Genomic DNA, 26053 nt, shown 5'->3' with positions numbered 1-26053 from the left:
ATATTCTAATTTCTGCTGACCTATGAACAAATCAAGGTTGAAATCATCCCATCTCTGTACATCTTTTTGCACATATTCCTCTGTTTACGACAACCAGTTTTTTCTTCTACCTATCTCCAACATATCCTCTAACGTGCGCACAAAAATAGGCAATAAGGCTTCATGCATACCAGAAGTGCCCGAAGCCACTAACTAAAATGTGCTTTAAATCTGAAGAAGTGAACATGTTATTTCCTCCATTATTCAAAACCATTCTGAGAGTTCTTCCTCTAGAAGGTGTTCAAACTGAGGAGTGATTAGAAAGGTTAGCAGAAATTTCTTCTTACAAGAGAGAAACATCACATAAAATCAATTGGTTATTTGGTGGAGGTTTAAATATATATCGCTGAATAGCAGACCTCAGTTTAAAATGCGTTTAAATTGCCCATGTTTGAAATTGGGTCTTAGATCTTTACTGATTTTGGTTTTTTCACTTCATTATAGATGTATGTCATTCAGAAAAGTTTGTTTAATTTTAAAATTCTAAAGCATAAAATAGATTAGCAAATATTTAGTTTTCCCATATTTTATTTTCAGTTGGTGATCAGTAAAGATATTCAATATTTCTTACTTTAACACAAGTGACTATAGCTGTAGCAAACTACTCATTAGATAATATTCAATCTCCATTATGTCTACTTAATATGTAACTAAATTTAGTACTTAATTGCTTTAGTTAATAAGGTTACTAATAATGCTTACAGAAAATTTTCTAGAAATAGTTGGCATTTTACTTTACTTGCAAAAGTATGAAAAACCAAGGATATTTAAAATGTGATCCACATTCATTTTCCTAGTTACCTAATTTTATGTAAATTCTTATAAGAATGACATTTATTGAATTCATTGAAAATGAAGCTGTTATTACAGGGGTAAAATTGAAAATCTTTTTATTTATTTTATCAAATAAGAATTTTGACAGTCATAAAAAATACAAAAGGAACACCTGTTTATATTTCAATATGACCTGTAGCCGAAGGACCTAGAAAAGTTTCTCTAGTGAGGGTATTTCATTAACGACTGAATGTACAAAACTGACATGGGCTCACTTTCGTTGTGTCTCTTTGTATATGTGTAAAATTTGCACTCATTTGTGTAGCTATGTCAAACAGAGCTTATTGGAGGGCACTCTGATCACAATTTTCTCAAATTTTTAGTCAATCATTATTTTGTTGGCAGATTTGGTTGAGATGTCAAATTGGGTCATAACTAGAATTTTACCAAATATAGTACTTAGGGAATTACATGTAAGTGTCCTTTTGTATTCCTGTGTACATGCTTTAGAATTTTAGATCATTGAGTTTCCTGCTTAATTTTTATGCAGTATATGATTAATGTATTTGTAGTTATTTTGATGAGAAAATATTGATTCCTACTATCTATATTCTTGATAAAAAATTTTAATTTTAGTTTTGGAAATGAATACATTATTTTTCACACCATCACTATATGGTTTTATTTCATCTCCCTCTATTAAAAAATGATCCCTCTCCAATAAAATTCTTTAAAAAAGAATAATGTGGAACAAAATGCAATTTTTCAATTTCAATTTATTGACTTAAATATTATTCTCTTTTTTCGATAGCTAAAGAAAGCAGTAATTTCAGAGATTGAAATAATGTATTAATCATAAACATATCTAATTCCAAAACTTGTAATACTTTATAAATGCTTTGATTTTAGTTAAGTCTATGAAGTTAGAGATTTCCAAATAAATTGTAGAATTCATTATTTCATTGATTACAGTCTTCTGAAAATAATATAGATTTATCTCATGTCCCTTGATTCCTTTTCCTTCTTCCTTCCCCATCTTATAATAGATTTGAAAGTCCTTTCATACTCGGGAAGACTACTCATATTTTTTTAAGTATTTTGTTTTTAAAAAATTACCTATCAATTATTGTGGAATTCTCATACTGGAACCTTGTATAACAATTTTTACAAATCAAAACTAACCTAAATAATTCACAGGTATATCCAAGAACATAAATGCTATGTTTGGATTCATACTCAATAATTAAAAGTTTGAATTATTCAAAACTTTTAGTTTTCCCATAATCCTAACCAGGATTCTGCTCTTACAAACCCTGCTTTATCTCTCCTGTTATCATACGTGTTTAAGATGTATAATAATACTTCCATGTGAAACAAAATTACTTTTAAGTAACAGTGTTTCCCTGTTTCTTAACATTTACTCTAAGTAAAAGTTAAGAAGATGATTCCCGCTTTGTTAGTATTACTTGCAACTAACAAAATTGCCTGCTATTTTTTTCCTTTGCAATGTAGTATGCACCTGAGGATATAATGGAATATGAGTATGAGTACGGGGAGACAGAGTATAAGGAGGCTGGAAGTGTAACAGAGAGCCCCACTGTAACTGAGGAGACAATAGCACAAACAGAGGTAAAAACAAAGAGGCGTCTGTGTATGTGGTGTCTGCTCTTCGTCATCCTCTGGTTGCTTATGTCAGCTGTTTCTCAGACTTACCATGGACCTTTTATTCACCTATTTTCTGTGGAATAATAACAGATTTTATTCGACAGTCGTTGTCCTGCAGGGGTGCTGCCCGTGTGGCTTTTGCTTATTCTTTCTTTCATCCACACCTTTTATTTCCCCGTCTCACTTTATTTATGTTTCCATTCCATCTTTCATCACATTTTTACAGAAAAAGAAATCCAATTTCAAAATGAAGATGAGGACAGTGGCCACTAACTCAAAGGAAAAACTCAAAAAGTTTACACCCCCCAAAACCAAGAAGAAGAAAAGTTATCAAGCAGCAGCAAAAGCCAAACTAGGGGTAAAGGTAGCAAAGAAAAAGCAATCAAGATCTCTCCTAGATAAGCTGGAAGATCTCTGATCATGAGTCATAGTCTTAACCCAACTAGATAAATACTCATTTGGCTAATACTGTACCCCAATTAAATCACGATTTTTACATACTTGAGATGATTTTACATTTACTCATCCTTTTTCTTTTGAATTTTTTAGGCAAATGTTATTGATGATTTTCAAGAATATAATTATGGAACAATGGAAAGTTACCAGACAGAAGCTCCTAGACGTGTATCTGGAACTAATGAGGTAATACACACAGACAGCATTAAATCACAAGCCAACAGCTAAAATGTGTTATATATTTTTATATACTTTGCTCTGGGAGAATCCATAATCTCTGAATATTCCAAGTTTTTATTCTTTTACTAAGGCAACAGAAGCAATAGCATTGATTTACATTAATAAAATCCGATCATTTGAAGTCATTGTCAATTCAGGTTTTGCATGATTCTTTGCTTCATGCAAATGCTAAAATGGTCAAACTGAATTGGCTGCTATGATCTTGATTGTTTCTAGTGTTGAGCAAGCTTCTCAACATGTTGTGACAAAGACTAGTCACAGCATGATCTTTCTGTAGAAATGAAAATTGTATCATCACTTGATGCAATTGGAATTTTATTTCATCTGACCAATAATCATGATTTTTTTTCAACCACTGAGTCATATACTCACCCCTATTTTGTGTTTTATTTAGACACAGGGTCTCACCAGTTGCTTAGTGCCTCTCTTTTGTGGAGGCTAGTTTTGAACTCACAATTCTCCTACTTCAGCCTCCTGAACCTGGCCTCATAATCATGAATTTTAATGACAGGAAGCATTTTGAAAAAATGTAGTCTTAGTGGATTTTAATAGATATTTGTATTTTCAAATTTCTTGAGATTGTGATATTAATTATGATTAAATGATATATCTTAATCATTCCAGGATTTTATAAAAAATGTTTTAAATTTGGGTAGGTTATAAATCAGTCTTCCCGAATTCCGTATTGCAATTGCATTTTGATTATGAAAAAAAATCAGTATACAATTTAGTTTAACTTTGTTAAATATCTGGCATACATTCCTTTGAATTTTATAAAAAAATGAGTATAAGGAATGTGTGAATAATTTAATTATTTGAAATTTATATAAAACATGTCCCTATGAGACAAAAGTATATTACCTCAAACACAAAATTTTGAATAATAAATATTTAGGGTGTGAATGGATTTTAAGTTTAACCTAATTCCATTTCATCATTTTCCAGCAGAGGATGCTTTGATTGAAGATGCTTTTTTACCTTCTTGAAATTCATCCAGCTCTTTAGTCCAGGGTTATGAACATACAATATTCTGTGTTCTGATCCTAGATAACATACAACCTCTGTAGACAGTGCATGTACTTATTGAAGAGTACAAAAATGTTTTGATTATCGGCTATTTTTATTATTGATAACAATTGCTAAATTAATCTCTTATCCATATATTTTTCACAAGATTTTGTATACTATTAATTTATTTACTATTACTCTAATTATATCATTCACTATACCATAGATAAGTTATTTAAAAGAGAAAATATCACAAGATGAATTATATATTTGGACTTCATCAGAATCATGAGAAGGCATAGTATTCATATAAAATATATGATTTGCATTTATGCTATATAAAGCATTATTTATGAGAAAAAGTACATTCTACAAAGTTTATTTTCTGTATCACTGAGGAACTATCATTGATATGAAATTGATTTTTAGTGTTTAATTTCTACTCTAAATGAGATTATACAATAACTTTTTTTTTTACTTTGAGGACTATAATTTACATTTTATTTACTTTAATGAACTGTTTAGTGTACTACTATTTCTCTTCATACACAAAATTTTGCATAATTATTGCAATGATAAATCACAATTTATATTGGCATTAATATTTTAACCATGGGATTTAATATCAAGCTTATATGACTTATTGTAGCAATTTTATTTCATAATGATGTCCTATGAGCTTTGAAAATTAAGCATAGTTTTAGCTATATGAATGTTTTATTGTTCAAATCTTAAATTATAAAGTAAATATCAACTTGACTAACACAATTTTTTTTTCAATGGAAGCAAATATACATGGTGGATCCATGTGAATATTTGCAGGTTATTGGGAAAAGTAGTGCTTTGAAAGCAATATGCCTTTGTACATACCAATGTACAAATGTATTTCTTTCAATTATACTGAGAGGCTACCTTTCCAAGCCTTCAAATCTTGCTTAAGCAGTGATAAAAATCTTTTCATTGTCTGCCATCAAGCTGTAATTACAAATGCTTACCTTGCTTCACTAACAATAAACTTTATGTTCTCCAATTCCTTGTAACTTAAATTAATAGCCAAATCCTGTTGAAGACGTTTTCACAGAAGAATATATAACTGGAGAGGATTATGATCCCCAGAGGAAAAATTTCGAGGACACACTATATGAAAACAAAGAAATAGACGGCAGGGACTCTGATCTTCTGGTAGATGGAGATTTAGGCGAATATTTTTATGAATATAAAGAATATGAAGATAAACCAACAAGCCCCCCTATTGAAGAATTTGGTCCAGGTGTACCAGCAGAAACTGATATCACAGAAACAAGTGTAAGTCAGCAGTAGGCTCTTTGTCATTGTTTGACTTATTTTGGAGTGTTTTCATGTTCATTTTAATGTGTTTTCTGGTTCAAAGTACAGGTTGAGTTTATATATCAATTGTGGATACTTACTACTCTTAAGCCACCTTGATAGATTCTTCTTAATGGGAATCTTCAGCAATTGTATCTCAGGCCACTCTAATGGAATCTTCTTTAAAAATATAGTTTGATAAAATTGTACATAAAATTTCTCATCATTGACAAGATTAAAATATAGTAATTACTTTTCAGACTAGAAAGTTTGATTTCTGATTTTTAGTAATATATTATATAATAGACATAATTATATAATAATTATATAATATATATAATAATATAATATTTATATTAAAGTACTGACATTTCTTAGTGTCTTAGAACTATAATTGAAACTACAGATTTTTTTTCTTTCTATACTGTGTTTTAAAAAGCAATTGCTCAATCTCATTTTAAGAATTAGTGTTGAGGTTTATTTGCAGTATTGAAGACTTTAATAAATCACTGTTTTAAAAAGCACATATTTTAATAGGTTGGCTTAAATGCCTCTAAGTGATTGAATTCCTTTTTAAAAAAACTGAAAAAGCTTCATTAACATGAAGACATTTTGGGTGTCTTAAATTTTTCACTCAATAGATAAATGGCCATGGTGCATACGGAGAAAAAGGACAAAAGGGAGAACCAGCAGTGGTTGAACCTGTAAGTACATTTTAAAGGTTGGTGCAGTTGTTGTAATTTATAGTATGAACCGCCATCATCTTAAACTATTATATATGTTCATATATTATCATTGAGAATCCTGATGTCTAAATGGTTATAATTTGCTAAAAGTCCATCAGTAAGCCTTTTCTAACAAATGCAATTTCAATAAACCAAAATATTATGTAAATGAAATTTCAAAATTTGAAAGTGGGTGAATTTGTCTACTCATATTCTCTCATTTTACAGCTAAGAAGACCAAAATCTGAAGGGTTTAAGTGATTTTTCTGAGGTTTCAAATGATTTGGTGGTTGAGTTATAACATGACTTTAGTTTTTCTGATTCCCAATCTTATGATTATTTCCTCTAATTTTTGTAATGACAATATTAGAAATATATTATTGGACGTAGAGCTTATTTTGTCAGATCCAAATATGTGATGCAATGATATAAGAATATTCTTTTGAAAATTTACTTTTCTTTCTTTTCCTATGCAAAAGTGTTTGTAATTGATTTTATTTAATAGGAATGGGGAATTCACTTTTTAAAAGTCAATGGTTTAGTGTTGTCTTACATTCACTTAGTTAAGAGGTTGGGGGTTTCACTTCCCTGATCAAAGATTTTCTATCATTTTTTTTTACAGGGTATGCTAGTTGAAGGACCACCAGGGCCAGCAGGACCTGTGGTAAGTAAATGACATATGATTATTTTTTTCTTGATTTTTCAATGATTGAATATAAGATTTCTATTTTATTAATAGATTTTTTTTTTTTACTAAATTGAATATTGAATCCTAGGGGCAAACATTTGTTTGGAGGGTCTGGTGAACTGGAACTACCTTCTGATTTAGCTATCCAAGTGTTATTCTCTAAAGAACACTTGAATTAAATTTTGTTTTGAATATTTTTTTGCTTACATGTCTCTATATCTTGTCACCAATTTTCATCTTTTTACCTGAAAATTATAAAAGTTTAGGAAAAGGTCATTCTTTTTATCAGGGAGATATAATTATATTTCAGTGCATAGGTGAGAATTCTAGGAAGACTGTAGCTGTCTTATATGTACTTCTAGAAGGAATAATTATGAGATTCCATTGTCATTTCCTTATAAGGCTGATATCACTCATTGTGTCATTATTTTAAGGTAGTTGAACTGAATAGACCTTGTAACAAATCTTTTTTTTTTTTTTTAATGTGTGTGTGTGGAATTAATTATATTCTCATTTACTGAAAATAATATAAAATACTTATGCTTTCAAAGATTTACAAAAGAGAATATGAAAATGCCTACAAGCTAAATGTAAAAAGGGATTTCTACATTTTCAACTTAGCTATCACATATTTGAGGTCTAATTTTGTGAGTGTGCCATTTCTTCAGGAAGAACTGGGAACCAACTTCAACCTCAGGGACTTTACATTGGCATGTTTTCCTTTCCTGTTTTCCTTGGGACATTTGCCTCCACCCAAGAGCTGCTTCATAGAGGAGTAGTGTGCTAGCTACAAAGTTGTTCCTATATGTTGTCTTTTCACAGAAGCCTAAATAGGGCAATTGTTTGGGAGACAAGTTGATATTTATGAAATATAAATGAGCTGTTCTTTGATTTAGAAGGATGACTTTTCCTGAATAGTAAGGGCTCAGGAATTTGACTCAGACCATGGTTTGTTTCTTTGTAGGGTCTAATGGGTCCTCCAGGTCTACAAGGCCCCTCTGGACCTCCTGGTGACCCTGGTGATAGGGTAAGTAAAGGGTCCTCTCATTAAAAAAGGATATAACCACAGATTAAAGGAATTAAAATATATTCATTAACATTAAAATGTTTAAATTCTCTAACTTCTAAATGTTATTCTTCCTGAGGGTAGGAGGGTTGGGAGGGTAAGAAGTCTAAGAATTCAATGTCCTGTAACGTTTAATTAACCTTTTAAACTATTGTTTAAGAGTGAGGCTAAATAATGTTTATTTCTGGTAAAATTGGTATCATTAGTAAGCAGATTTTATTTTTAGTCAATTCTCATATCTCCATGAGCTCTCTACATTAGTTTCAGTTCTTCAACTTTGTATTGCAGACATTGCCATAGGCATTTATTTGAATGCTGTTAGAAAGAGGTAACCAACTTGAATTCTAGTCTGAAGATCAATCAAATTCTGGGTTCTATTACATAGTAGATCATTTGTACTGTCTGTCCAGACTCTTCTTGTACATTATCTTGTTTTTCTTTTTCTCATTCTTGAGTAGACACTGTTTTTGTGTAGTGTATATATATGTGTGTGTGTGCTTTTCTTTTTCTTTTGTTCTTTTAAAAACAATAGAGAGTCAAAGATGTGTACAATTTAAAGAAGACAAATATATTGTATTAGAATTTACCCCCTTTTCTGCTAAACATGACTTGACTATGTAGAAATAAATCTTGTTCTATTGCAATCTTATGGATATATAACTTGCATCTAATATACAAATACATATATATATACATATATATATATATATATATATATTTAATATTCTTTACATTTGCATACATATCTGTGTTCAGAGATATCATAGTCATAAGTAATTTCCATGTATGCATCCATGCAAGGACTGAATGTATTTTATCATTAAGAACTCAAAATAAAATGGTAATTATCTATAACTAAATTTAGCATATAAATCTTATGTTTAATTATTGATCATCTATATTAATAAAGTAACCACTTTTTAAATGATACTTAAGCCACTAAATATGTATTTCAGTAGTCTATGTATTTAAGTAGTCTATTAATTGATGATATTGAAGTATCTATTAAAGAATACTTAAACATAAATACTTTATCATTTACTTAAATTTTGTAACATCCAAACATTATTCACTTATTTTCCTCAGACTGATTCTCCCCAGAATACAAAGGAACTCTTTATCTTATATAGTTTACAACTTCAAGTAAACACTTAGCAGAGTTTACATCTTAATTATATATTAATTCTATATTAGTAAGCACACATTATAAAATGTTTCAAAACTAGTGCAATGAAATACCATCCTTTCTAGTTGTATTTACCCAAAGAAGATTAACCAACTCAGAGTAGTCAAATTCAAATGAGATAATGTAGTCTTTGGTTATTATATATTAAATTCTAATACATTTTATGATTTCTTTATTATTATATGATTGATTGCATTCTTTTGATTGCTTCATTTCTTTTCCTAGGGTCCACCAGGGCGTCCTGGCTTACCAGGTGCTGATGGTCTACCTGGTCCTCCTGGTACCATGTTAATGTTACCGGTATGTTTCTTTTTATTTTTATAAAGACAACTTGATATCTGGTCAACTTGTTTCTGAAAAATTCTATTTGGAATGCAGTCAAGTAAAAATCATTCTATAAGGCACACATAATTAATCAAACAGCCTTTGGAAGTTAAGGGAAATTTTACTACATAAAATCCTGGTAAATATCAATGTCAACAGTAAAACTTTCATTATTTGATTACACTTTTAGCAACAAAGTTTTTCTTAATATTTTTAATAATGTGGTTTATCATTAACAAATATTTCATATTTTACTTAATATTAATATAGTATTTATCACAATAAAGATTATAGTTACACCTTTTTATATATATTTATTTTAATTATAGTTGGACACAATATGTTTATTTTACTTATTTATTTTTATGTGATGCTAAGGGTCAAACCCAGCGCCTCACATGTGCTAGGCAAGAGCTCCACTACTGAGCCACATCCCCAGCCCTAGTTAAAACTCTTTAAAGAAGATTTATCTATAATGTCGTTATTCATTGCTCAAAAATTATGCTTTACCACAAGATTCTTTTCCAAATACTATGCCTTAATGCTATGAGAAAAAAATGTCCTAGATTTATTGATTTAAATGTAATAAAGTTTTGATAAAAATTATTTAGAGTGAAAAATTATCTCACATTGCATTTTGAATTAAAATTAAACAGAGCTTTATAATTTTATGAAGGAATACTAGTTAGGATAGTTTTCTTATATAAATGCTGAGGAATGAATTAAGCAAAATAAATATATCTCAAAATTTGTTTCTATATATTCATGGAAATTCAAAAAGTTTTGATCAATGAAACATAGATAGGTCTATATTTGTAACTGAAATTATGTAGGTATGACATTTTTACAAATGAATGAATACTATGGGAAGCATATTTGTAGATCAAAACATGATGATTCATTTCAGAGGTTATAGATTTTGAGATTGGTAAGGAGTTTGTATGCTCTTTTACTCTTTTACAACTGAAAATGTGTAGAGAGCTTCTATAAGAAGTAGAAGCAGGATTTAAAAAAAAAATTAAAACTAGGTCTTATGGTACATTGTGGAGTTAATTTGGATGTGGGGTAAAATTACTCCATTTTAAGTAAATGTTTTTTGTCTATTGGTTAGGACACCTAGTTTATCATAGGTGACAAAGGCCAGTTTTCAACTTCTTTATGCTCTCTCTTCCTAGTTCCGTTATGGTGGAGATAGTTCTAAAGGACCAGCCGTCTCTCCTCAGGAAGCTCAGGCTCAGGCTATTCTTCAGCAGGCTCGGGTAAGAAAAAATAGAAATATATTCCCATAACCAGATGCTGTGTCAAATTTTTGTGTGTATATGCCTATGGAAGATGCTACCACTATGAACAGAAGATGTTGAGGGCCACAACCAAATTAAGATGGCGCCTGGCAGTATGCCAGGAGGAGTGGTTTGTGAGTCAATGCCAGTGAGCCATTAAGATGATGAGGATTCCTTAATGACTGCTGTGTCTAGATGATGTCAATTAAGTTAAACTGTGTGTAATTAGTTGGGTATATGTACCTCTGTGGTCCAGCAGAGAAGCTGCTCCTGCTACCTTGGGTGCCCACTACTTTGAGTTCTTGGTTCCTGCTGAGTTCACTCGCAGTAAAGTAGTTCCTGCTTCAGCCTTCTAGTTGCTTGTCACCTCTCCATTGTTTTGCCCAGCCGGACTTAGGCAGCCCAGCTGGACTAGGGAAAGAAGACTTCTGGAAAGTATATAGAATGAACAAGGAAAGAATGCTAAAAATATATTTTTCTCATTGTGATACTTATTGATATTAAATAATGGACTCTTGCTTTATTTCCATATATAATTCTGTCTCCTACCATAACACTGAAAATTTCTAGTCTTTTAATAAAATTGATGAACTAATACCTAGTACTCCCCATCTTTCACATCCGATTTTTGTCTAGTGATTGATGGGTCACTAGATTAATAATGTTTGAAAGAAATTTGTCCCTCCTAACCTCTGGATTATTTAAAATACCGCAAATAATCCAAAAGTTATGTTTCTTCAGATACCTTGTATATGAAAATAAATTTCAAGTACGTATTTTCAGCTGTAATATTTATAACTTACAGTTTTTATAAAAGCCATTCAATATTTATCCTTTATAATCCTAGTCAATTGAAAGCTGCTACTATTCTTTAGATTTATAAAACAGATAATCACAATGTTTTTTTAATTAGCTGCACTATAATTAAAAAATAGATGAAAAAATCAAAAGAATGAATCAGGGAGGAACCAGAAATCATATAACACTTTAGTAGTTTTATTCATAATATTGGTTTACTTTTTAAGAAAAGGAGAACATACAGGTTTCATGGTTGGTATAGATATGGTTCATTTTTTAACCAATATAAACCCCTTCTATAGTAACATTTTATTCGACATCATGAATTTATGTCTGCGTAAAACACCTGAAAACATTAAGTGAAAGTTGTAATTCACTCTCAATATTTGTTTATGTATTTATTTCTTAAGTCTATTAATTTGAAAAAAATCATTATGTACTTATATCATGTTTAAAGATATAGATGTATTATGCCATGCTCTAATATTTTATGATATATCTAAAATATTTATGATAATTGATGATTCCTATGATTTATAAGTTACACTGTTTTTGAAAAAAATATAAGGTAATTATTTGAACTTAACTGTTTTGAGGCAATTGAATTCTTCATCTTATTTTTATAGGCTTGAAACACAGGCAGCAAGCATTATAATTCCAAATTTTTAGATATTTAATCTCAAGGATTAAGATGTATATTGTCAAAATTCTCATGGTGAAGTAATAGTGGAATTTTGGAGATCCTATTAGTTTCATCTCATGCATTATTCTAACCTGATTTTTCATTTATTTTCATCACAGTTTTACTTTTGATGAGTTTTGATAAATCTAAGACTCACCTTTTGTATCCACTAACATTCAAAAATAGCACATCATACTATTTTAACATCTATAAAATTTTTATCTGTTGTACTCTATGTCTTCCAGATTTTCAAGTGTGTTAATATCACACTAATAATGTACAGTATAACAATAGTGCATGTGATCAGAGATTTATGCCTCTGATTATACATAATAAATATATATTATATAGTATTAAATTTTAGATTTATTAAAAGAAATGTATTACATAACACTTCCTTTCCAATTCTGCTTTGTACTGCCCCACTTTACCATAATTTTCCCTAAAATACTGCTAGAAATATTTTGAAGTACTTCAAATAAAGTACTTCTAAAAATATTTTCTAAGTGATTTGTATGTACATATTTAAGAACAGTAACCTATACATTATTTTGAAGTGTACTTCAAAGTAGAAAATTGTCAGATTTGTTCTTCTTAAATCTATTTTAACTTGTATTATTGATTAAATTCTTTCAAAAAATGCTATGAAATTTTATGTTTCAATACTTTTTAAAATGTCTGATAGTTACTTAAGTCTTTTATCTTTCAAGAAACTTGCATTTCTTCAGTACACTAGCACACTTTCTAGCATGTTGCTTATGATATGTGTTTAAATTATGTGTTACTTGAGGGTAGCTTCTGCAAATAACAGATGTTATTTAATATGGCTAAACTTGATATATTTTACTTTCTAGATCGCTCTGAGAGGCCCTCCTGGCCCAATGGGGCTAACTGGAAGACCAGGTCCTGTGGTAGGTTACTCAAAAAAGATAATGCATGTTAAAATTTCCATATTACTAGTTCCTTGCATCTTCTGTCAGGCTTGTTCATACTCTGATTGGTGAACATATTGTGCTTGATATTGTTTCCATCTTTAAAAAATCATTTTTTATTCAACCTTGAAATTTTATAATACTTTATTTTGAAGAACTATACATTCAATGGTATGAGCTCATGAGTAACATGTTCTGATAATATAATTGATAGAATTCAAATTGTTGCATTTTTACTGTTGAATTTTTCAAAATGTAAGAAGGAATATGGAAGATTTCTTTTTTAAAAAATATTTTGTTTTAATTGTAGTTGGACATAATACCTTTATTTTATTTTTATTTGGAGCTGAGGATCGAATCCAGCGACCCCCATATGCTAGGCGAGTGCTCTATCGCTGAACCACAACCCCAGCCCCATGGAAGATTCTATGTCAAATAAAATATGGAGGAAATAGAGCTAACTTTAATTGCTTGTTATTGACAGGTTCATATAACTGCAAAAAGGCATGTTAGTGTTTTATATAATTTGGGGGCAGAAGAAATACCAGGGCATTTTATTAAAAATAAAAATCACTGAGTCCTGGAACTTGGGGACTGTGATGATATAGTTTGAGAGCTGGAACTGGTGAATGGTATTTTTCATGAGTGTCACAGGTTGATTCTTATGGCCAAGCATGTTTGGAAAACTCTGCCTTATGCTTTGTAATTTACAGTCTAGACTCTCTAAATTTATATCATACAAAGGAATTTCATGACAAACACAAACAAATGGATTTGAAGTAAGTAAAGACAGAGGAGCAGAAGCAATAGAAGTAGGTTATATTGGCAGTCCTTGGCCAGTCATTAAGGCTCAGCCATTTCATCACAACAGGTTGGCAAAGAGAAAACATTGACAATCATGAATACGTTTTCAATTTCAGTGTCAAGATCAATGCGTTTTTATGTAGTTTATCTCTTTGTTACGGAAAGTTTTCGCTTCCTGAAAAATTGTGGGATAGAAAACAATCATATTATGTCTTTTCAGTGTTTCTCTTCTAGTATACTTTGTTAAAAAAATTATTTAAGGCTTTCAGATTTCTACTAATTCTACAATGTAAAAAATAGTTTCTTCATTAAGATTTAGAAAACAAAATCTGCATTAATATTTCAACACAAATGTGTACATTCTTTGGCTGGAACATTATTTTATACAATTGTGTTTGTTGAGTCATTTTATGGACAAATGGAGATCTGTGCCGCAAAATATACAGAAAACAGGGACCAGGGTTGTGGCTCAGTGGTAGAGCGCTTGCCTACCATGTGTGAGACACTGGGTTTGGTCCCCAGAGCCACATAAAAATAAAAACAAATAAAATAAAGATATTGTGTCCATTATAAAAAAAAATCTATCAATCTATTTACTTATCTATTTATGTATCTATCTATACAGGAAACATAAAAAAATGTGCCTTTCCCCAATTCTATTATCAATTATTTTGTGATGTTCAGAATAAGTGTTTGAGCAAAATAATCATAGTGTGTTGAGTAGGGAGTGTGTATACACAGAGTATATAATACAGCTTACTAATTAAAAATAAGTTCATTTCTATAATTGTGTTTAATTCAGTATTAAGGTGGAATCCCAGTTTTTCTCTAGAAGAAATTCAGTTACAAGAATTTTTAATCAGATGCTTGAAAGTCATCATTCTTCTAACTTTCAAGATGAGAAAATTCATGTTAGAGTACTGTCCATATTTCTTGGGAATCATATCAGTAGTTATTTTACTTTAGAGCCACCAGGAGGCTCTAGGTAGCTAAGATCTTTAGTTAGTGTAAATTTAATCTTTATTTTGATGTACCCCATGGTTTAACAAAATGTATATTGATTTAAATAAATCATAAACGTTAAAAACATACAATGTAAACTTCTTCAGCATGAACCTAATTATAATCACCATGTTTATTTTTAATATTCTAATGTTTTTAGGGAATAAGAATGGCTCAATGTGTATTTTGAAAACTTGCACCTCATTCATAAAACAGGTTAAGGGTTTCTGTTAATGTGCCAGGTTTTTATTGCACTTTAAAAATTATGTAAACATTTGTACAAAGTGTTTGTTATAATGAGTTAGTCCCATAGGAAAAAATAAACCAATCTGGGAAAAAAATGCTTTGACATTATTTCAGCACAATTATAATGATAGCAATAGCATCTGTCCTTGGCATTTTATGACTGTGAAATTCAGTGTTTAAAAAATATCTGGCTATAAAAGCAGTAACACTTTGCCAAATCCTTATTGCATAAAAGGATTCAATGCATACTTTATTCAGTAAAATTTTTTGCACTAGTACTACTCTACCAAGTAGTGATAAATAATGCCTATGTATATTTCTAAGTGTTCTTGAGAGTGTACACATTCCAGAAATTCCCAATGCCATTTTATGAGGTTGGCTTTGGTGTAGTTACAAGTGAAATGCAGACCTTTATATACAGTTCACTCACTGAAATAAAATCAACATGCTGACAAGAGATGCACTTCAGGGAAAGGGCTTGAAGAGTTTAATGTTTTAATTAATGACATCAACTAGTTTGACAAGGTATATTCAGGATAACATTCATTTTAAGTGAAAATAGTGGGATATGAGTGATCAGAGAATTGCTAACTTAAATGATTATGCTTTCAATTTTTCTTGACAGGGTGGGCCCGGTTCAGCTGGGGCCAAAGGTGAGAGTGGTGACCCAGGTCCTCAGGTAAAAAAAATTAAAAATAAATAATAATAATAATTTGTTCTTTTCACTTATTTTATTATTGACTTTATTTTATCTTGTAAGATGTTGAAGTTTCTGCTGTTAGGAGTTAAGAATCTACTTACCTTACCTTTATGCTCATGTTACCTCTTCTAATTAAAAAACCTGTAGTGAACAATAAACTGTCAATAGCAGTTAATTTAAAGCATGTTTAAATTGTGGGTGGTAATATATTTAAATTGTAGGTGGAAACATATTTAAATTGTGGGTGAGAGCAGGCTTGAAAGTAATAGAACTTTAGAATTCTAAATTGGCTAGTGATGCTATAGAGCAGAGCAGAACAGTCGCAATAGTACTTGTATTGGTGGTGCCTCATACCTATGTTTACTGTGGAGAGTAAATTTAGCACAATGTCTCATAAAGGATATTTAATACATTTAAAAGAAGCTCACTTCAAAACCTTCATAGAAGTAAGGAACTTACTTACTTAGATAGTATTTAAATGGAACAAAATTCAAAGTATTATTTTTTCTTTAATGATATTAAATAGAGCTGTAAGGTTATGCAAATATTCTCAAAAACAGAAAAACAAAAGATGATGTTTATTTTTAATATATTAATTTTTAAAAGTAAATGCTTCCTGATCTATTCAATGAATATAAATTCACATTGGGCTGCAGGATCTCTCAAGTGATCATCTGTTGACTTTTTCCCTCTTTTAAAATTAATTTTATTTAAAAATATTATAAAGAACAACTGATTTAAAATACATTCTTTGTAACCTACCTCACAATCATTACAACAGATAATATTCTATAAAATAACTTCAAACCATTTCTTGGTATCACCCCTTTATAGTTGTATTCTCCCCTAACCCCAACCACTGATCTGTTCTTCATCACTGTAGTTTTAAAATTCACAAAAGTGAAGTTGTACTTTAGGTAACATTTTGAGATTGGCTTCTTTGACACAGCATAATGCCTTTGAGATTCATCACAGTTGAGTTCATCAATAATGCATTCCTTTTGTTGCTAACCAGTAAGTATTCCATTGTGTGGACACACCAGTTTATTTTAAAATGAGAAAAAAAATCCAAAGAAAATTGATAAGGATATTTGGCTGACTCAAGATGTGACAGCTTTCCTTTTCAGGCTTAGATAATATTGCCATAAAAGAATGGAAAACATTTGCAGCTTAACTTGAAATTGCATGGAAATATTAAAATGTACTACATGACAATCTAGCGATTGTATTCTTTTGAAAAATTTGTGAAATTTCTTCTTCTTAAACTCATCTCTTTAAAAACAGATGAATCTGAAAACATGCTATAGCAGTCTTTGTGGATTTCACAGTTTTTCTGATTCTCTTAAGTCCAAAGAGAGATAAGTGATATGCGAGGATCATTTTCATTTACAATTAGCAATATGTGTCTTTTTATTATTGTACTTTGTCTTCCAACTAGGTTCAGGGTAGAATCTTGAACAGTTTTTTTTTTTAAGCTATATTTTTGGGGGGTGAGTACCAGGGATTGAACTCAGGGGCACTCAACCACTGGGCCACAACCCCAGCCCTATTTTGTATTTTATTTAGAGACAGAGTCTCACTGAATTGCTTAGTGCCTCACTTTTGTTGAGGCTGGGTTTGAACACACTATCCCCCTGCCTTAGCCTCTGGAGCTTCTGGGATTATAGGCGTGTACCTATAACCACACACGGCTAAAGCTATATTTTTAACCTCTACTGACTAGACAATTTTAACTTTATATTTCTAGAATCAACATTTTGTAGCAATCATAAAAAATATTTTTAATTTTGAATGTGAATTTCATTTTTTGGCTACATTCATTACATAAAAATTGTTGAATTAATGTTGAAAAGTAAATAGTTAATTTAAAGGCCAATATAATATTCATTCTGAAACTCCATTTGATCTCTTATAGCTGTGTAGTAATTTACATTAAAACATATATCCTCCTCCTTATTGTACTGCTACTATGTAAAAGAGAATTTCTAATATTTAATATGCCTGTTAATGGATAGTCCACTAGCATTTTGTAGATAATTGAAGGAACATGTACCAGATACTGTGCTAAGCTACCGCAATATATAATTGAAAAAAATTTAGCTGGAATCTTTGGCAAGTAGGAATCTAATGGGTGATTCTGTTCTTAAAACAATCCAACATGATAAACTACAATGAAAGTCTAAATATCTAGGAGAGATGATCCAAACCTGAAAAGACAGATGAAAAAAGGTGGGGGGTTGGAAAGTAAAGATAAGTAGGGAGGGTGGTGAAAAGTGTGTTTAGTCAAAGGAAATGAGAAACCCATGATTTTGAAAATAAAACAAGTGATTAAGGGTACTTGTAAGATTTAAAATATTCTATTATAGGTGTTTTTTGTTTTTGTTTTGTTTAAATGTAATCACATGTCTACATTTATATTTAGTAGTAATTGACTTGCTTTTTGTAAGAAGCCATTTGGAAAAAGTGATTTTCTTCTGCTTTATCTGAATTTTTACATAGAAATAATTTCCTTGTGTTTAAATGACTAAGATCAAGCTAAGAAGATACCAGTTTCTAAAATCATCTCTCTTGAAGTTATTGAGTTTATTAACCAAGAATTCTACCATATGATTTAACTTTGATGTTTTGACATAGGGTCCGCGAGGTGTCCAAGGTCCTCCTGGTCCAACTGGAAAACCTGGGAAAAGGGTATGGCTGATTTTTATTGTGTGTTTTGAGATTTATCTGTAATGATCAGTTAGTTTGTTTTCTTTTACTTTCTGTTAGTAGGACTCCCTTTTGCATAATGCTGTTTTTGACACTACCAGGGTCGCCCAGGTGCTGATGGAGGAAGAGGAATGCCAGGAGAGCCTGGAGCAAAGGTCAGAAGTGCATATATTTGCATATTCAAATCTTGTATGTTGATTTACCCTTTAAAATTTTGTATTTTAAAATAAAATATATGGACATGAAATAATAGTTGACATCAAATTAGAGTACAGGTCTCTACTAGGGATGTGACAATGAGAATGATTATCATTTACAGGGAGATCGAGGCTTTGATGGACTTCCAGGTCTGCCAGGTGACAAAGGTCACAGGGTAAGATACATCTAATACTTTTTCATCAAGATATAAATGGAAAGTTACACTATGTTTTAGTATTCATGCACTTGGGCAAATCAGATAAAAATGAACTTAAATATTTGAGAATTACAATTATTACATCTAATAGATAAAGGGAGAAAGATACAATTATGCATGTGACATCAATGCAATTGTTTTTAGATACTAAAACAGTCTTTTCATGGAAACAAATTGAGGCATGATCTGAATGTTCAAGAATATGGATAAGATCACATTAATAAAAGGGAAAGGGTAGAGATTTAATTTTTCATCTAATATCTTAATTATTGCCTCACTTTCCTTCCTACATTTTATCTGTAAATACACACTCAAAGGAAGATATCTGTAGGTATTCTGTCATTAATACTATAATATACTGACTGTATTATTTCTTTGTGATGCTCTGAGCTTTCACTTCAATGGGAGACCCTATAATTTCTACGGGTAAATAAACCACTAAGCAATCCAATGGATACTTTTAGTGGGAAATTAAATGAAGAGACAGTTCCTTAAAAAAAATAATAAGCTTTAGATACTTTCTTCATCAGAATGAAGAATAAAGAAAGGTAAAGCAGCAGTTAGGTAAACGGGAGAAGAAAATGAAAAGACAAAGAAAAGAGAACCTTAAGAATTCAAGCAATATGCCTAGTGTATGCTAGAACATGTCAAGATAAATTGATATTTGATTTTAAAAGGGATCCAAGATTCTTTTAGTTTAATTGAGTTATGTGATTTAATATATTTTTAGAGGTAGAAAATATTAAATTAAAATCCTGAAAGTGTAGCCATATTTAAGACAATCTTACAAAATAATTTTCTCCATGCTTAGCTTGTAATAATAAAATGTCTGAAAATCATTTTAGGTATTTACTGTATTTGAGCCTTTTTGCATTGATAATTGAGGGAACATTTTCCCTAGCATACTAATACGTAAAACCAGTTAGAAGTTTCAATTTGTGAATTTTCTGCAACGTGTTCTGAGGAATACAAACACAGTGTATGTTCACCCTGTCTGATGTATTGGTGTATTTGGTTAGCTGGTTAGGGGGATGTGGGACAGACTGTGAACTCATGGCTTATGTCACATGCTAATCATGTTTGTCTTTATTTATTAGGGTGAAAGAGGTCCCCAAGGTCCTCCAGGTCCTCCTGGTGATGATGGAATGAGGGTATACTAAGACTTCATTTCTTTAAGACATGTTTCAAAGTAATATGTAAGAATGAACAAAGTAGCATTGAAATGATGCATTTTCTAATATCATTGCCCTCCCATTTTGTCCATGTCAGGGAGAAGATGGAGAAATAGGACCCAGGGGTCTTCCAGGTGAAGCTGTAAGGATTTTTTTTTCTTCATTTTTAAATAATCATTTTCCAGTTTGGGGGAAAATAATAACGTATGTTATATATGTAAAGGCAATAATAAATTCAGGAAAATGTTGTGGTCCTGCTTAAGCTAAGGAGACAATTATCATGTTAAAAAACAAACAAACAAAAGATACATTGAGCACCTGTTTTGTTTTAAAAGAAAATCTTAGATACTGGAGAGAAAAACATGTGGAATGTAACTATTGTTAACCAAAACCCTACCAAGTTCTTGTTGCTGTTTTGTTTCTTTTAAGTATCATCAATAATTCCATAATCTATTTATATATTTAGAATAAATGAATTTTGTTACCAGAAGAAACAGAAAAAAATGAGGGACTTAGTATATGGCAGATATAAGCATTATGTCATTTTTTTTTCTCCACCAAGCATTAATAATGGTGAAACTAAACTGGAAGGTTTACTCAAAGCTAGCTGATCAAACAACAATGACAAATAAACCACCTGGTCTAGAGAAAGTACTCCTACTCTTAGTCTTAAGCTGCTCCATTGTAGAACCTGTCAAATCAAAAATCAATCATTGTCAAGCATATAGGAGAAGTAGTAAATTATTGTACTCTCTATTCTAATATAAGGAAAAGGAAGGCAAGGATTTTAGGATGGGGAGAGAGAAGAGGAGGAGAAATCAAGTTTAAATAGTTATAATTTAAGAAATGTTCTATCAAGAAAATAGTTTCTATAATTTGCATATATAGCTATCTGCCTGTTTCTTTATTTTTTATTTTTTTTAAATTATTTTATATTTTATTTTTTATTTATGTATGACAGTGGAATGCATTACAATTCTTATTACATAGGAAGCACAATTTTTCATATCTCTGGTTGCATACTAGTATATTCACACCAATTCAGGTCTTCATATCTGTACTTTGGATAATAATGTCCATCACATTCCACTATCATTAATAACCCCATGCCCCTTCCCTTCCCTCCCACCCTCTACTGTATCTAGAGTTTGTCTATTCTTTCCATGCTCCCTCTCTCTATCCCACTATGAATCAGCCTCCTTATATCAAAGAAAACATTTAGCATTTGTTTTTTTGGGATTGGCTACTTAGCATCATCTTCTTCAATGCCATTCATTTACCTGCAAATGACATGATTTTTATTCTCTTTTATTGCTGAATAATATTCAATTGCGTAGATATGCCACATTTTTTTAATCCATTCATCAATTAAAGGGCATCTAGGTTGGTTCCACAGTTTAGCTATTGTGAATTGTGATGCTATAAACATTGATGTCGCTGTGTCCCTGTAGTATGCTGTTTTTAAGTCCTTTGGGTATAGACCGAGTTCCTTTATTTTTTTAGTTGTTGATGGACCTTTATTTAATTAATTTATTTATATGTCATGTTGAGGATCAGACCCAGTGCTTCGCACATGCTAGGCAAGTGCCTTGTCACTAAGCTATAACCCTTAGCTCCCTATTTGTTCCTTTGAATGAATGTTCTCTTACCTAAGTGAAGTAAATTCGAATCAGAGCACTGTTATTTTTAGTTATCTGATGCATAATAAGATTCAGTGTTGCCATTCAAATCCAAAAATGATACAAAAGTGCCTTATAAAAGTATTAAATTATTTGTTTATTTTAAAGATTCCCTAAGTGATTCTTATGTAAATTTTTATAATTGAGTGCATACAGTTTTTGTACTAAAGATTCACTGTTACAGTTTCTGGCTTTTAGGTCAGTCTAAAAACTAGATACTTACATTACATAACAATAGTAGTTAAATATCACTTTCAGTGTATTTGGAGAAGATGTGCAAATATTTTTACTCTAAATATTATATTGGAATTTTTTCAAGGAAGAGGCCTATTCTGAGGGCATCTCTCATGAGGACATGTTTTCTTTTCTTCTCTCCTTAGGGCCCACGAGGTTTGCTGGGACCAAGGGGAACTCCAGGACCTCCAGGGCAGCCTGTATGTACTGCTTGAAAAACATTCTAGATTTCCTAGAGAAAGCTTGTTGATAAACTCTTTAAACTTGGGAGAGTGTAAGATCTCTTCTTAATCAATCAAGAGTTAGCTACCTTTTATATTCTGTTTTAATATATTAAAACATGTTATATATTGTTATATATTATATAATAATGCATATTATATAGTATATATATAATATATATAATAATATATGTTGCCTATTGGGGTCATTCCCTTCTCTCCGTTTTTCATTTAACTTATCAGTCTTATGGATTTTGTGATAACTCATGAGCACACAATAGAAAATTATGCTAGATTATCTCGAAGGTGGACATGGATGGAAGACAGTAGGCCCAGCCTCATTTCACTAATTCTTAAATACCTACTTTTATTTAATTCTAAAAAGAATCTTTGTCACCCTTGGTTAGCATGTGTCATGTTATTATAGTAGCCTTTTTGAATTTCTGTTTCAGCATTGAGATTTTTTAAACAACTCTGCAGATATATATATTTTTTTCTTTATTGAAGGGTATTGCAGGTGTAGATGGACCCCCGGGACCAAAAGGGAACATGGTATGTAGCAAATATCAATAAACTCATCTCTGGAATCTGGGCATTAAGGAATTTTGCTGCTAAATTTAAAATAAACATTTATTACACCAATTGTGTTAAATATTTTAACTACTACTATCAGTAGTAGTTGCACTATTTTGCAGAAGATCTTAAGGGAAAACTGATTTGTGGACTACTTTTCAAGCTGAGGCAAAAAAACCCTCCAAAGCATTATCTTGCAAAAATGCCTTATTAAGGACTTTGTATTTTCCTATTACAGGGTCCCCAAGGGGAGCCTGGACCTCCAGGTCAGCAAGGGAATCCAGGACCTCAAGTGAGTCTATGTGATATAGTTCCTTTAAGACAATGGGGTAAAATAGTCTCTTTTCACAAAGAAATAGACACCTTCAAAACTTTCTATGTAAGGCTAAAGCTTTAAAATGTGAATACTAGAAAATAATTCTTATTTTTCCTTTTTTAAAAAAATTTAAACAAACTGGCACAGGCCCCTTTCTTCATTCAGCATTCTGTCATTCAGCATTCACAGAATGCCAGGATCAATAGCCACACATGCAGGAGAGTTCTGAATAGGATCACTTTACAGTCTCTTTGCAAAAAAAGTAGCTTGTGTAAAACTCCTCATAATGTTCTCAAACTCTCCATACACACACACATACATAAACATATATCTTTATGTATGTAGATACACACTGATTCTCAACTCATTTCATGTGCAATGGAGAGCTAATAATTTACTATTTTAATAATATGTTCTTGTGATGTGATTCCTGACGTGAAATAAATTCTTTTGAAATAGGGTCTTCCTGGTCCACAAGGTCCAATCGGTCCTCCGGGTGAAAAAGTAAGTTACTTTGTTATTCTAGTAATCTCTGATGAACGATTTGTGTTAACAGCCTTAGGCAGCTGTAAAGCAGGCCTTTTGTTCCTGATAAGATATCCTTACAGCACAGAACATAAGGAATTAATCTGAAGTTAAATCATGAGAATACAGTGTGGATAGAATTCATTCGTCTTTAAACTGTGAATGACAAAATTTTGCCTAGCTACCATTTAGACAGCTTCCAAATATGACACTCTCAGCTCTATTAATGTCAGAAACCTACTACCATGAATGAATGTTTTCTATTTATGTTGATCCTCTTTTTTTTTTGCCTCATTACTTGAATAATGTGATTGGGTTTGTTTGCAACAAAGAGTTTGTAGTATGATCTGATTAAGGAAAATTGTGAACCTGTTGCTGCCACTATTTTTCATGTATAACTGGCAAATGATGTCCTTGTTAATAACTCAATGACTGAATCAAAACAAAAATTAGCCTTTAATTAAAGAGACGTCTGATATTCCCATGATCTTCTCTATAAGATTCCCTGAGTACTCTATCCTGTTCACCATAGTTATAGCACAATAGTTAGCTAGATATGAGAATTTTTTATTACTGTTGTGTATTTCTATGAACATACCAATTAAAAAAATAAAACCTTTGTTGAGGTATTATTTATATACCATAAAATTCACTTGTTTCAGGTGTATAGTAAATGATTTTAAATTAATTTATACAGCAGTGCCACAAGCTAATGTTAGAATATTTACACAACTCTAGAAAGATTCTTGTGTCAATTTGCAGTCCGTATCCATACCAACAACTAGACAACTACTTTACTTTGTATAGATTTGCTTTTTCTGAAGATTCCATATTAATAAAATATGTGTATGAATATGATATATGGATTTAAACATATGGTTAAGAGCTATCTTAACTATATGCTGCTATTCTCTCTGTTCTGAACATATCCAACTTGTAAATTTAATGACAATCTTTTTCCATCAAAAGGAGAAAGGAACTGAAGAACATGAGGGAATAATTTTAGTTAAATTGCAGTCATGACATAGTTTTTGTATTGCATGTATATTAAAAAGTAAACATATTATTTTACCTTATAACATGATCTGGCTTTATCTTTCTTTATGATATACCATGATCTGGCTCAAGAACTTTGTTTCCCAAACCACTAATGAATAGTAATTTTTAATGGTTTCATAAGATAATAGTAATTTACAAACAATTTAATTAATGTGATATTTTTAATATCCAAGAACCATTATATATTTCATCTTAGGTTATTATAGCTTTTATTATATTTGTGACAAAATATCTCAAAGTTTAAGTTACTGAGTTAAAATGGATAAGACAGCTATATTTTTTCTGACATTTTTAATAAGTATACTGAATATTCCCTGTGATTTATGAGTTCAGAATTCATATCACTCATATGTTAATTGCTTTGAGCTCAGTACAAAATAGCATGACACAAATAAATATCCATTAATGGAAGGGACTTTGAAGACATGGATGTGGACTTGGAATCATTCAGACTGCAAGTTTGTCACACATTAACAGATAATAATATTTCATGAGGTTCATTGAGACAAAGAGGATAATGCATATAAATTGCTCAACACAGTGCATAGATGCACTCCATAAATTTTAACTATTTTATTAAACTCTAAACTAGATGACATTTATTTATTTTTATTCCTGCTTCTCCAGGGAAATATGAAGCAGTTTAAAAGCAGACAAAGCCCTCTGCTGTCACTGAACTTCCATTGTAAAAGAGATGGATTGATTTCAATTTTATTAAAAAATCATCTTACAGTGCAAGAGTTTTAATATTTCTTGTTTATCCTCAAATATATATCAACAAAAAGATCCAAGTATTGTTCACAGAGTTGTTGTCATACAAATAACACATCTCCAGATAACAATAATTAATGAACTTGTACTCTGTTTGGTAGTTACATTTTGTTCTAAAGACCAGTATCTTGAAAGTAAAAGGTAATTTAGTTGATACACAAAATGCTGCCATTAAATATTTAATTTTTTGTAATAATTATTATATAATGTTAAATGACTTGACTGACTATGACTTATGGATTGGTGAAGGGGATTGAAAGTTTTAAATCCTTTAAAAGAAAAGCAATTAATTTTAGTTACAAATTATATTTTTTTTAATTTGAAAGTTACATTTTTTTTACTTCCTACTGATTTAAGTGATGCTTTTCTGTAGTCAACATGAACACAAAGCTTATTTTAAGCACTGTCTGAGAATGAGAAATCTCTAAACTGTCCAGAATT

The 26053-nt window shown here is 30.8% G+C and overlaps 1 protein-coding gene across 5 annotated transcripts in view; it reads left to right on the top strand.

Annotated features, from left to right (window-relative positions):
• Col11a1 (collagen type XI alpha 1 chain) overlaps nucleotides 1–26053 on the top strand; it is a 208070-nt gene that overhangs the window by 73798 nt on the left and 108219 nt on the right. For 3 of the 5 annotated variants that reach the window (XM_076863343.2, XM_076863345.2, XM_076863342.1), the window contains 19 exons: nucleotides 2326–2442; nucleotides 3028–3120; nucleotides 5236–5487; nucleotides 6150–6212; nucleotides 6856–6897; nucleotides 7886–7948; nucleotides 9399–9473; nucleotides 10673–10756; nucleotides 13112–13168; nucleotides 15867–15920; nucleotides 18576–18629; nucleotides 18749–18802; nucleotides 18967–19020; nucleotides 20160–20213; nucleotides 20332–20376; nucleotides 22294–22347; nucleotides 22876–22920; nucleotides 23180–23233; nucleotides 23717–23761. In XM_076863343.2, coding sequence (XP_076719458.1) covers nucleotides 2326–2442; nucleotides 3028–3120; nucleotides 5236–5487; nucleotides 6150–6212; nucleotides 6856–6897; nucleotides 7886–7948; nucleotides 9399–9473; nucleotides 10673–10756; nucleotides 13112–13168; nucleotides 15867–15920; nucleotides 18576–18629; nucleotides 18749–18802; nucleotides 18967–19020; nucleotides 20160–20213; nucleotides 20332–20376; nucleotides 22294–22347; nucleotides 22876–22920; nucleotides 23180–23233; nucleotides 23717–23761 — 1359 coding nt within the window. Of the gene's footprint in view, nucleotides 1–2325; nucleotides 2443–2704; nucleotides 2843–3027; nucleotides 3121–5235; nucleotides 5488–6149; nucleotides 6213–6855; nucleotides 6898–7885; nucleotides 7949–9398; nucleotides 9474–10672; nucleotides 10757–13111; nucleotides 13169–15866; nucleotides 15921–18575; nucleotides 18630–18748; nucleotides 18803–18966; nucleotides 19021–20159; nucleotides 20214–20331; nucleotides 20377–22293; nucleotides 22348–22875; nucleotides 22921–23179; nucleotides 23234–23716; nucleotides 23762–26053 lie in introns of all 5 variants that reach the window. The other 2 variants (XM_076863348.1, XM_076863347.1) reach the window with 2 other exon arrangements.

Source organism: Callospermophilus lateralis, chromosome 7 (assembly GCF_048772815.1).
Source record: "Callospermophilus lateralis isolate mCalLat2 chromosome 7, mCalLat2.hap1, whole genome shotgun sequence".
In the NCBI taxonomy this organism is placed as follows: domain Eukaryota; kingdom Metazoa; phylum Chordata; class Mammalia; order Rodentia; family Sciuridae; genus Callospermophilus; species Callospermophilus lateralis.
This window is presented reverse-complemented; position numbering and strand designations above follow the sequence as displayed.